At 59.0% G+C, this 11,223-nt stretch overlaps 1 protein-coding gene across 1 annotated transcript in view; it reads right to left on the reverse strand.

Moving 5' to 3' along the window:
- Positions 1–1,441: 1,441 nt before the first annotated feature.
- SCARA5 (scavenger receptor class A member 5) overlaps positions 1,442–11,223 on the reverse strand; it is a 37,105-nt gene continuing 27,323 nt past the window's right edge. Inside the window, exons 7-9 of the mRNA XM_085305633.1 lie at positions 10,586–10,633; positions 3,709–3,900; positions 1,442–2,264 (exon numbers count right to left, since the gene is read on the reverse strand). Of these exons, the coding sequence (XP_085161759.1) occupies positions 2,128–2,264; positions 3,709–3,900; positions 10,586–10,633 (377 nt within the window). The 3' untranslated portion in view covers positions 1,442–2,127. The remainder of the gene's footprint in view (positions 2,265–3,708; positions 3,901–10,585; positions 10,634–11,223) is intronic.

Below are 11,223 nucleotides of genomic sequence, written 5' to 3' on the forward strand. Positions count from 1 at the left end.
GTGGGGCAGCAGGGGGGTCCCCAAGGCCTGGGGAGGGGGGTGTGCCCAAACCCGTGGAGGGGTATAGGGAGGGCACTGGGGCCCCCAAAGGCACTGGGGAGATGGGGGGACGTTGGAGTCCCCAAGGCTTTGGGGGTTCCCCAAGCCCGTRGGGAGGCATGTGGGGATATAAGGGTCCCCAAAGCCATAAGGGAGCATAGATGGCCATTGGGACTCCAAGGCCTTGGAGCGGAGGTCTCTTGGGGTTCCCCACACCTGCAGATTGGGGCCCCAAGCCTTTTGGGGGGCCTCTTAGGGGTCTCCAAACCAATAAGGCTAGGTCTGGGGGGCATTGGGGGCCCCAAACCCACAGGGAGTATAGAGGAACATCAGGCTCCACCAAGGCCTCGATGAGGGGCCTCTTGGGGTCCCAAATCCATAGCGGATCGGGGAGGACACGGGCCCCCCAAGCCCTTTGGGTGGTCTCTTAGGGGTCTCYAAACCAATAGCGGGATATAGGACAAGCTCTGGGATCTCCAAACCCATAGGGAGGCATCTGGGGATCTCTTGGGGGTCCCCAAACCCTTAGGAGGAGTCTGGGAGAAATTGCAGCCCCTAAACTCATAAGGAGATGTAGGGGGGCATTAGGGTCTCAAGGCCTTGAGGGGGATCACTTGGGGTCCCCAAACTCATAAAGGGGTCTTAGGGGACACTGGAGTCCTCAAATCCATAGGGCAGTATAAGGGGGGCACTGAGGTCCCCAAGGCCTTGGGAGGTTGTCTTGGGGTTCCCAAACCCATAAGGGGGTCTAGGAGGGCATTGAGGACCCCAAGGCCTTGGTGGGGTCTCTTGGGGGTCTCCAAACCTATAGGGGGGCACGTGGAGGGGGCATCAGGGTCTCCAAACCCTAAGGGGGTCTAGGAGGGCACTGAGGTCCCCAAGGCCTTGATGGAGTCTGTTGGGGTTCTCCAAACCTATAGGGGGGCACGTGGAGGGGCATCAGGGTCTCCAAACCCATGAGAGGGTCAAGGGGCAATCCAGGTCCCCAAGGCCTTGGTGGGGGTCTCTTGGGGTTCTCCAAACCTGTAGGGGGGCACATGGAGGGGGCATCAGGATCTCCAAACCCATCAGGGGATCTGGGGAGGGGGGGGCATCGAGGTCCCCAAGGCCTTGGTGCAGTCTCTTGGGGTTCTCCAAACCGATAGGGGGCATGTGGAGGGGCATCAGGGTCTCCAAAACCATAAGAGGATCAAGGGGTCATCCAGGTCTCCAAGGCCTTGGTGGGGTCTCTTGGAGTTCAACAAACCCATAGGGGGCACGTGGAGGGGCATCAGGGTCCCCAAACCCGTAGAGAGTACGTCTCTCTCTATATTTCTATATTGCAATCGCTGCTGTTTGTTTGACCTGGGGGCCTCCCAGATGGAGTTACAGTTTCCGTAGAGACCAAACACAACACGTAACCTGTAACCGAAAGCAGATTTAAGGGCAGGATCTGCCCCCGGGAGACCGTAACGGGGCTTAATCACCCMTCGCAACGTTAGCGCCGAAAAACAGGCGAGCGTCGCAGCTCGGGGTGTTCGGTTTCAGGGAACACCCTGAGATGTTTTCCCCTTTCCGCACGAGGCTGGGACAAACCCAGATTTCGACATCGCAGGCTTTCCAGCGGGACAGAAACCAGGCGGTTTTCCCGAACTCGCCGCGCGCCGGGAGAGTCGGCCGGCACCGGCGGCCGGTGCCTTCTCCGGGCTTGGTTCGCTCCCAGGTGAAGGAGTCCCTCGTCTCCCGCCGTCCGGGAGGGAGCCAGGCTCCGCGCGCGTCCTCCGCACGCGCGCCGCGGGCGCCCGCTCGACGGTCCTAAAAAGATATTTATTTCTCTAATAAAAGATTTGAGGAAGCGCAGGCGGGAGCGGCTGGCTGGGCAGCGCGGGGGGCGACGGGGCCGTCCGTCCGTCCGTCCGTCCGTGCGCGCCGGGTCGGCCCGATGCTGGGGAGGAGGAGGGCAAAGCCGCGCGGGAGGCGAGCAGGGCAAGGCTGGGTTCCCGCGCGCCGCGTTCCCGCGCGCCGCCCTCTCGCCCACCCCCGGAGCCCCGCGGGCGCCCGGCCGCGGCGCCGGCTCCTCCTCCGCGCGCGCCCGGCCGCGGCGCCGGCTCACGGCGCCAGGCACTTGACGCTGGCGTCCTCGGCGTGGCCGCAGTTCGTCTTGCCCCAGCTGGAGAAGCTGCAGTGCAGCAGGCTCTCCTCCGTGCCCTTGCAGGAGACGTCGTCCATCCAGATCCTGCCGGTGCCTGGAAAAACAGCGCTGCCGTGAGCCCCGGGGACGGGTTTATCCCGCGGGACCGCTCGCCCCAGCCATCCCCGCCGCAGGGATAAACTCAGCTGGCCTGGGAGATCCCTTTGGAAAGTCCTCACCACCTCCACCTTCTTCCAGCGCTTTCGGGAGTTGGGGGACCCCTGCCCGCTCTGGCTGGAGAACCATCTCCTGGTGGACCTCAGACAGCTGGAGGACACTGTCCTGCACAGAGCTTTTCCCTGGGGCTGCAGGTGAGGTAGGCGCTACCCAAGCACGGCCCCGAAAGCAGGGCCCTCGCTTCGACTGAGGYGTCGCGTAGGAGCCCGCTGGTCCCCAGGCATGGTCACAGGTACGAAGCCAAGCGCCCGCCGGATGCCACCCGTTCCCTCCGCCTTATTGCAAGGAAAACCAGAAATCCCTCTGGCCTGGCGCGTGGCAGCGTCCAAAAATTTTTGCAAAGGAATTTGCAGGAAAAAAAAACAGCTTGGGAGAGCCGGCGGCCGACCGTGTCTTGCCAAGGAGGAAGATGAGCTCCCCCACCCAGTGCCACCTCCCCGGGGTGCTGGCCGCAAAGGGCGCAATTAGCATCGTCCGATTAGCTCTGAGCAGCCCCAAGCTCTCATCCGAGCACCAAGAGGCAGCTGCCGAGCCGGGAAATGTCAGCTCCGGACCCTCCGGGCCACGGAGCTGGCCTCTGGCAAGGGGGAATATCCATGTCCTCAGATACAGGATCCATCATCTCCTTGGCAACTCCAAGCAATTGGAAAAAAAAGCAACTAAAACACTTAAAAAGTCTACCCAGAACGAGAGCTAGCCTAAACAGAAACACCGCAACCAAATAGTCTGGGGGCAAAGGCCATCACTCCACCTGCCAAAGCGTTACTGACATTTCCACTGTGTTTTTAAAGGGCTTTTATTATTATTATTCTAAAGRGAAAATTGATATTGAGAGTTGCCTCCAGCAGAAAAACCGAAGTGTTTGTCCAAGAAAGCCCTGGGGCTGCTGGGGCCGGCGCAGGACGGTTCTGCTTCGTTTGCTCGTGCCACGATCCCGCTGGCAGGACGATTTTGGCTTTTGCAACCAGGCTCAGCGCTACCCAAAGCGTCRTTGCGACCCCGACCCTGACAGCTGTGCTCCTGGCTGTCCCCTCTCCGGGGAGGACTTCCCAGCGTGGAGCACACCGAGCCGGGTCAGCCCGTGCACGTCTGAGTGTGCACGTGAAAACGGAGCCAAAGCGGGCCAAAGGAGGGACCTGGGAGAGAGCCAGGACCGCGCTTGCAGGCCATCCTGCAGGCAAACGGCAAACTATGTGCAGACACCCAAGGTCCGGGGTGAGGARGAACCTGGCCCCAGCCAGACCACGGTCTCTCAGAACCTCTGGCCTCTTCGCAGGGGAAATGCCAGAGGCTGCCGGGCTCCTGGTTTGTTTTCTCCCTACCTTGGCCGAACCTCGCCATGCGGTACACCTCCTCGGCCCCGCGGAAGCCCAGCATGCGGCACACCACGTCGCCGTCCTTCTTGTCCCAGCCGTCGTCGCACACCGTGCCCCAGCGGCGGTCGTAGAAGACTTCCACCCGGCCCTCGTGGGAGCCGGAGCCGTTCACCAGCCGGATCATCCCCTCCTCCGTGGCTGTCACAAGGAAGAGAGACGTCAGAGTGGGCAGCACAGGGCCACCAGCTGCCCCATACCCACCTCCGGCCACCCCCGTGTCTGCCCTCGGCACCCGTGCGTGGGATCCCTGCATGGCTCCATCGCCTGGAGAGCCAAGTGGGCTTTTGGTGCACSCTCCACTGAAGACCACCAGCCTCCGTTTGCTGAGCTGGTCCCCACAAAGGCAATGCTGCTGACCCCAAATCCAGCCTCTGCCCCTGTTGGCGAACACAACTGCAGTACAGAACTGGAGTCAACCCCGAAGCCAGTGGTACGAGCCTAACAGGAGAAGTTCAGGGATGAAAAGAGGAGGAAAGTCTGAGTAACCTCAGAAGAGGATTAAGATGGCAGCAAAGCCAAAGAACAGTTTCCAGATAGGATTAGGAGACAGGATTGCGGGTGATGGAGAAGGCTGAGCTCAGCCTAGCTCTTCCCAGTGYGTGTTCCCAGTCAGCCTGGAGACCTCGGAGCCCTGCACCAACTCCGCTCTGCTGAGGTGGACCCTGACTTTGTGTTTGAGGGAACACCGTGGAGAGGAGGGGAAGCTCGAGTTGGTCACAAATGCCGAGTCAGGGGAAGGACTTGCTCTTCCTCGTTGYACTCCTGCTTGCCTACCCCTCAACTCCCTTTCTTTCACTGCTCCTTCTTCCTCCTCCTCCTCATCTCCGCTGGTGCCATGTGGGATCACACATGGTCTTCCTTCTCCATTGCTCAGGGAGAAGCACAGGGCAGTGGTGATTTATTTGACAGGGGAAGGATTGACRAGCTCAACAGCAAAATTAAACCACAACTGTTCTTCCTCCGTGCCCAGCCAAAGTCTCCTTCAGGGCTGAGAAAACAAATTGAAGTGAACATCCCACAAATCCCATTATTTGGGATTATACACGAGTTGGATTTGAACAGAGAAAATAGCTTTCAGGCAGCTGGACTGGCTCTGTGACTCACTGAGTGCTGGGACTGCATCTGAGGATGGAACTTGGGTTCCCCAGAAACAAGGTTATATTACAGCTGGTTGAAGATTTTTATTTAAGGAAATTTTCTCAAAGCCAGTTTTTTTTTCCCTATCAAAACACACATTCCCATTAGAAATGCTCACTGACATTAGTTTTCGAATGCTAAGATGAATGGCTTTTGGATTGCTGCATGAAATATTTCCAGTAAGACTGAGGGCTCTGCCTCGACTGCCATAAATATTCCAATTTTTGCTTCTTGAGCCAGAGTCAGAAAGTTCCCCAGGTAGAGAGAGCTGCTTGGGGACTTGCGCTCCGCTTCCACCTTTTCACCAAAATTGCTGCAAATACGGTGGGCAGGGCCCTAAGCTAGGCACCGAGACCTACTCCCTGCCCAGCCTCCAGCTCCACCACCCCCACCACTGCTCACAATCACCCCCTGCCCATGACGGGYGTCGTGGGAAAGTCTTTCCTTATATCTAAGCTAAACCTCCCCCCACTGACTTGTAAGTCTATTCCTGTCTTTTTTCTTCCAGCTGAAGCCTCACAGCRTAGGCAAACAACTTCTCATGCCCTGTGGTTTTGCTGGTAGGTGGACCATGGCAGTCTTGCAAATGACAAAGTGAAAAGATCTTGATGCCAAGAGGCGACCGCTGCAGCTGTAAAGACTTGGGTGGAATTTGACACTTCACTTGTTCAACATCCATGCTAACTGGGACTTCYGCTTTGTGCTAGGAGGTTATGGGAGATGTGTTGCATAAGGTCCTCAGCCACATGCTCTAGATGACCCTGCTTGAACAGGGGAGTTGGACTAGATGATCTCCAGAGGTCCCTTCCAACTTCAACTGTCCTGTGATTCTATGAGTCTGTGTTTGGCTCAGGCTTGTTTAAGTTATCGAGCCAACCAAGTTAGAGATTGTGAAGTTGAACAGCAGCCTAAACACCTGCCTTTTGATGGGCAAAGCTAGCTGAGTCCCAGCCTATGACATACTTTCTGGGCTGCAGCAGAGGGACACGAGTGGGCGTTGCAGATGTAGTAGGACATTTAGAGACCAGGGCAGTGTTTGAGACCTGCTGCAGTGAGATGCAACTGGTACTGCCAGCTGGCTGGGACCTGCACAAAATTTCTTCGTGGTATCAGTCTCTGGGTTTACAACCCCTCCCTGGCTCACGCCGAGCTGGAGCAAGGCCACGTCTTCCCATGACCTACTGAAAGCACAGGCCCTGCTTGGCTTCAGCATACACTGGTCTCTCACTTCCACAGCCTGCTCARGAATGGATCTGGAAACCCTGAGCATGTTTTTCTGGATCTCGGCAGAGTATCAGATTCACAGAGGAGCCAGGAAATATTTCATGTTGACTCTAAATTGTCCTGTTGATATTTTGCACAACCCCCTGTCTTGGGGCTGGTTGAGCCATTAAGGAGAGGCTCATCTGGGATGCTGCAGTGGTCTGATGGGTCAGAGGGCTTTCTACTGGTGTGACCTTTCTCAAGCAATGGAGCCATAAATTATGCAAGTCATCTCAAACAAGTCCTGGTTAAAAAAAAAAAAAAACTGTTTGCAATCTGGGATGGGATATTTCCTCCCTGTCCTTGCACAGCTTTGCTGAGCCATGCTGAACAGCTGCCTTGGATCACCCTAGGGATGGTGTCATCTGAGGGCTGGACGGAGTGACTCTTCTCAGCTGAACACGTGCGCCACAACTGTGGCCACTGCTTTGAGTTGCCAAGAGAACTGCTGCTGCCAACCCAAGCTTGTGCCTGATTCAACACTGATATCCTCTGCTCACAAGTCGGTTCAGACTCCCTGCTCCAAACAAGCAAGCCATCCCCCTTGAGCAAGGAGAGCGAGATTCTGCCAGAGAAACCCAGGATCTGAATGTTTTTGGCCCTGCTCTTCACCCAGAGACAGCGAGCCACATGACATGACCTTCCCAATTCCGCAGGGATGCCCCAGGTGTTTGGTGTCCCCTGTCAACGCTCTTATCACAGTTGTGCTTGGTGGGAGCTTCGGGTCCAGCACAAAGGCAAAGCCACCCCAAGATGCCTTGGGGCCATGACTCTTTCTGCTCTCCAGGCACGAGAAAACGCAGCAGCTCTGGGACCTCTCAGGGGGGCTCTTTGCTACTGACAGCCCAAGTCCCTCTTCCTACCTCCAACCTGAATCGATTCCTCAACACAGCATCCTCATTTCCTCTCCTCTGACCCTGTCCACAGCTTCAACCCTCCCCTCTTACCCGTGCATTCACAGAGAGCAGCCCAGTCCCCTCACAGCCTTTCTGCTTCTCGAATCAAGCCACGCTTTCCCGACCTCCCTTTGCATGGTTCCCAGCTCATATCGGCTGTCCTATCCGCATGCATTTGAGATCACGGTTTCTACCTGCACATTGCTGCCAACGAGGGCTGCCCAGCTCCTTGCATGCCTGCAGCAGTGCATCTTCGAGTGGGGATCCTGAAGCCCAGGGTCCTCCTGCCTAGCTCTAACTACACTTTGTCCCTTGGGTGCCCCTTGCTCGTCCCTGGATAGACACAGAGGATGATTCAGCCCAACCTCAACGTAAATCTGAAGGTGGCTAYGTCAGGTTGCAGAGAGCACAGGGCACTGAGGACACATTGCCATGCTAACCAAGCACTGCCCCAAGCCTGTCCATCCTGGACATATCTCCAGGCCTGGCAGGAGCCAACACGCCTGGCTCCAACCCACCCCAGGCAGGGATCACTGGGGGACAGGGCAGTTTGGATGGGCACGTTGGGAGGGGAGCTCTGAGCAGCCTGCCTGTGCCAGATTGCCCCAGACAGGCTCAGGACCAGAGGGTGGTACCAGGCGTCTAATACCAGGTTCTCAATAATCCTGACATCGACTGAGCCCCGGGGAATTTCCTAGTGCACTGAAACACCATTTGCACTTTAAGGGAGTTACTTAATGCCAGATCTGGTCCTGACCCCCCCRGCACTGCCTGACCACAGTCGAAAGGACCAGCTCAGCCACTGCTTTGCACCAGCAAGGTGCCTCCAYGCAGATGTCCCCGAGATGAAGCCTGGAGGACGTGGATGGGCTGGAGCAGAGGGCTCCCCACTCCCGCTGCGGCAGGGGATAGCCGTGCGGGAAGCTGATGCAAGCAGCCAGCGCGGCCCTGGCGTACCGCAGCCCGCCCGGCGTCRGAGGTATCACTGCAGGTGGTCCCCACAGCCTCCTCCCAGCTGCTCCCTCCTCTTGCTGTGCCGGGAAGCTGGCACTATTGCACACGGGCTCCTTTACTGCGCCCCTCGCAGAGCGGGGAGCTGGCAGGACCTTCGTGAGATGCTCAAGAGCGCCTGCCGTGCTGGAGGAAAACGAAGGCTTCCCCGAGGCAGGGAGGAGATGTGCAATCCAGGCACGGCTCCAAGCACGCCTAGGACTGGGATGTTCCCATTAATCACTAGGGTGAGGGCTGCTAGGAAAGCCGCAGAGCTCAGCAGGCGTGAGCCCTGGCCACGGCCCTTCCGTTCAGCCTCTAACGAGCGTTACTAATAGCGCTAAAAGCGGCYGAGAAAGCCCAGCACCTCCGCGGCTTTCCTACCAAAACAAAAATCCTGCAAATCCTGCAGCCCGGCCGTGCCCAGACCCCTCTCACCGCAGTCCCCGGGCAGCCGGAGCAGCTCAGGGCGTCCCACCTAGTCCTTACTGCCACCCCGGCTGTCCAGAAGTGGCACCGGTGCCCATGGACACRTCCCCCCTTCCCCAGGAGCTGCTCCGAGGTGTCTGCACGGGGATGTTGGTGCATCCCGCGCTGTAGAACCGGGACGGCGCCGGCGCATCGGCATGGGTTGCCCAGGGCAAAGAGCCAGCACCATGGCAGCGAATCCCAGGGGCTTGGGTTCAACTGCTAACTTGAACTTTAGTGCTTCAGAGCTTGCTTTCCAGCCCCAGAATCCCCCCTTTTTCCTACCCTACCCTTCCCAGCAACTCAAGGAAGACGGCTCTTCCCTCCTCGGCGTGGGCAGCCCTTGGGACCGGGGCTGGGCCACCACCGCAGCCTGGTGCTGGGCTCGGCCCTGCCTGCGACACGGCCCRGCCTTATCTGCCTTGGAGCAGCTCCCCGACGCATGAGGTTTTCCAACTTTCCCTTTGCATCATACTCAATAAACTCCGAGGTCTTTGCTCCTTTTCTTTTTTTTTCTTGTGCTTGTTTTCACCACATCAGTGACTTTCAAAACCTTTCGACCTCCTCCTCCCCACCCGGCCTGCTCCCCGCCAGCCCTCGAAAAGCCAACGCCAAACAAGAAAGGAAAAGCTAAAGAGGAGAAATAAACCCTGGTGGCTGCAAAAACAAGGGCCTGATTCTTTGCAGCTGCGGCGAGATATCGTCTCCTGCCTGGTAATTGAGACCATCTGCCCGATGAGGAAGCGGGGCCGTGGCTCCCCGCTCGCCGTGGGAGGAAGGCTCAGYGCCGGCACTGCCCAGCCTCTCCTTCATCTCCGCGTGCCGGTCACCCAGCCAGAGCTTTGATCCATGCGACCCGGAGATGCACCTCAACAGCAYTGGCCTCCGGGTGGGAGAGGGGACGGGCAGGTCCATGCCGGCTTCGCTGCCTCGGCTCTGCTCCGCTGAGCCAGAGAGCTYGAAGCTCTGGGAGGTGCTAAGTTTTTTGGGTCCCACCAGGAAACTGAAGGTCTTGCTGGGGTGTGAGCGGATGGAGGGGTGGAATCTCCTCCATGTGTTGCCCCACTGTGGCTACAAGAGATGCCAGAGCCTGGGACCGTGTGGGTCCCTTGGGTGCGGGAGCTGGGACCTACMCTATTCCAGCCAGGCAGCTTTGAGGCATCCTGGGGTCTGCTGTGCACATGGCCAAGTGGCCACATCTCAGGCCTTGGAGAGGCAGCAGCTGAGATGTCCCCAGCATGGTGTCCCCTGCTCCCCTGTCTCCTTCACTGCTACTCCTGGCACTCCCACCATGCTGGAGCCACCAGCCCCCTCACGCCCCTCCGGGCATCGCGGAGATGCTTGTTCCCAAGCTCTTGGAGCTTGCTGATGAGCCGGGACACTGCAAAGAGATGCAGGTCCTCCAGGCGCATCCCACACCATTGGAGCTGCCCCCCCAGTTCGAGCCTGTTCCCAGGGAGCCACGTCCCCTCCTGCACYCGCGGCACGGGATGGGGCTGCGCATACATGTCACCCAGAGCAMGAACAGGCCCAAAGCACACCCTGCCAGGCCCTGCCTCTTTCCACTGCTGAGACCCCCTTTCACCTCCCACRTCGATTCCTCACGATGTGCAAAGCTTTCCTCTTGCCCCAGTGCACCACCGGTTTGACCTCCTTCTCCCACCTCATCCCTTCTGCCTTTCAATCCCCCCTGCTCCTGCTCTGCTCCTGCAGCAAGGTGGAGGAGGAGGGGTGACTCGGGTGAAGRAAGAGAGATGTCCTAGCTGGGGAAAGAGGGACATCCCAGCTGGGGGAAGGAGGGATGTCTCACGCTTGGAGAAGACCACGAGCATCTCCGGGGTTTCAGGGGCGAGCTCTAGCTCCTCATGCTCCAGGCTCCTTCCCCAGACAGGGCACAGACGCTTCTCTGGTTGCCAGCCTGGAAACCCAGCGCCGGGCTGCTGGGGATCATCAGGCACATGCTGCTTTTGGCGGAGATGCCCGCCGGAGACCGGGGCTCTGCGGGGAGGGGGCAGGATTGACGTCCTGTTCCCCGTGCCCCAGCCTTGCTCCCTCGCACGCCCGCTTACCCGTGTCGCCGCCGCGGTCCCCCTTCTCGCCCTTCGGGCCTCGGTCACCTGCGAAGAGGAAAAGCACGGCGTCAGGCAGGGCGCCCGCGGCCCCGAGCCCGGGCAGAGGCAACGGCCCTGCGCGGGAACCAGCGACTGCAAACGGCTTTGGGGAACGCGCCGAGGGGCCGGCGCCGGTCGCCGGCAGGGCTGGACRCAGCTGTCCCCGACGAGCGCCGGGGTCCAGATCCTTCTGATACGAGTTTTGCACAGGGCTACCCGGCACCGCTCATCGGTATCGTTTATCCCTCGTTTTACAGACGGGAAAACTGAGGCACAAAGCGGCAGACGGCTCCTCCGTGGCCCCCGGGGTGGCCACCGCTCCCATCCAAAGCGGTTCGCATCGGGAGCCCGCCAGGCTGGTGAATCGGAAGCTTTTCCTGGGCAAAGAGCAGTTTGCTGGGGGTCCCTGAAAGCTCGGGGGAATATTCGGGGAAGAAGAACCAGAATTTTTTGCTCTCAGGGAAGCACCTCCTTCTGACGCGTCCCAGCCTCCGCAGCTTGGCCCGGTTTCGCTTCCACCTCTCGCCCAGCCGGAGCGAGTCGAAGCCTCCCTGCGGCCGGCGAGCGGCCGGGTTTGCGCCGCGGCTCCCTGCAGG

The sequence above is a fragment of the Rhea americana genome, unplaced genomic scaffold, assembly GCF_003343005.1.
Source record: "Rhea americana isolate MKP2758 unplaced genomic scaffold, rheAme1 scaffold_225, whole genome shotgun sequence".
Taxonomy (NCBI): domain Eukaryota; kingdom Metazoa; phylum Chordata; class Aves; order Rheiformes; family Rheidae; genus Rhea; species Rhea americana.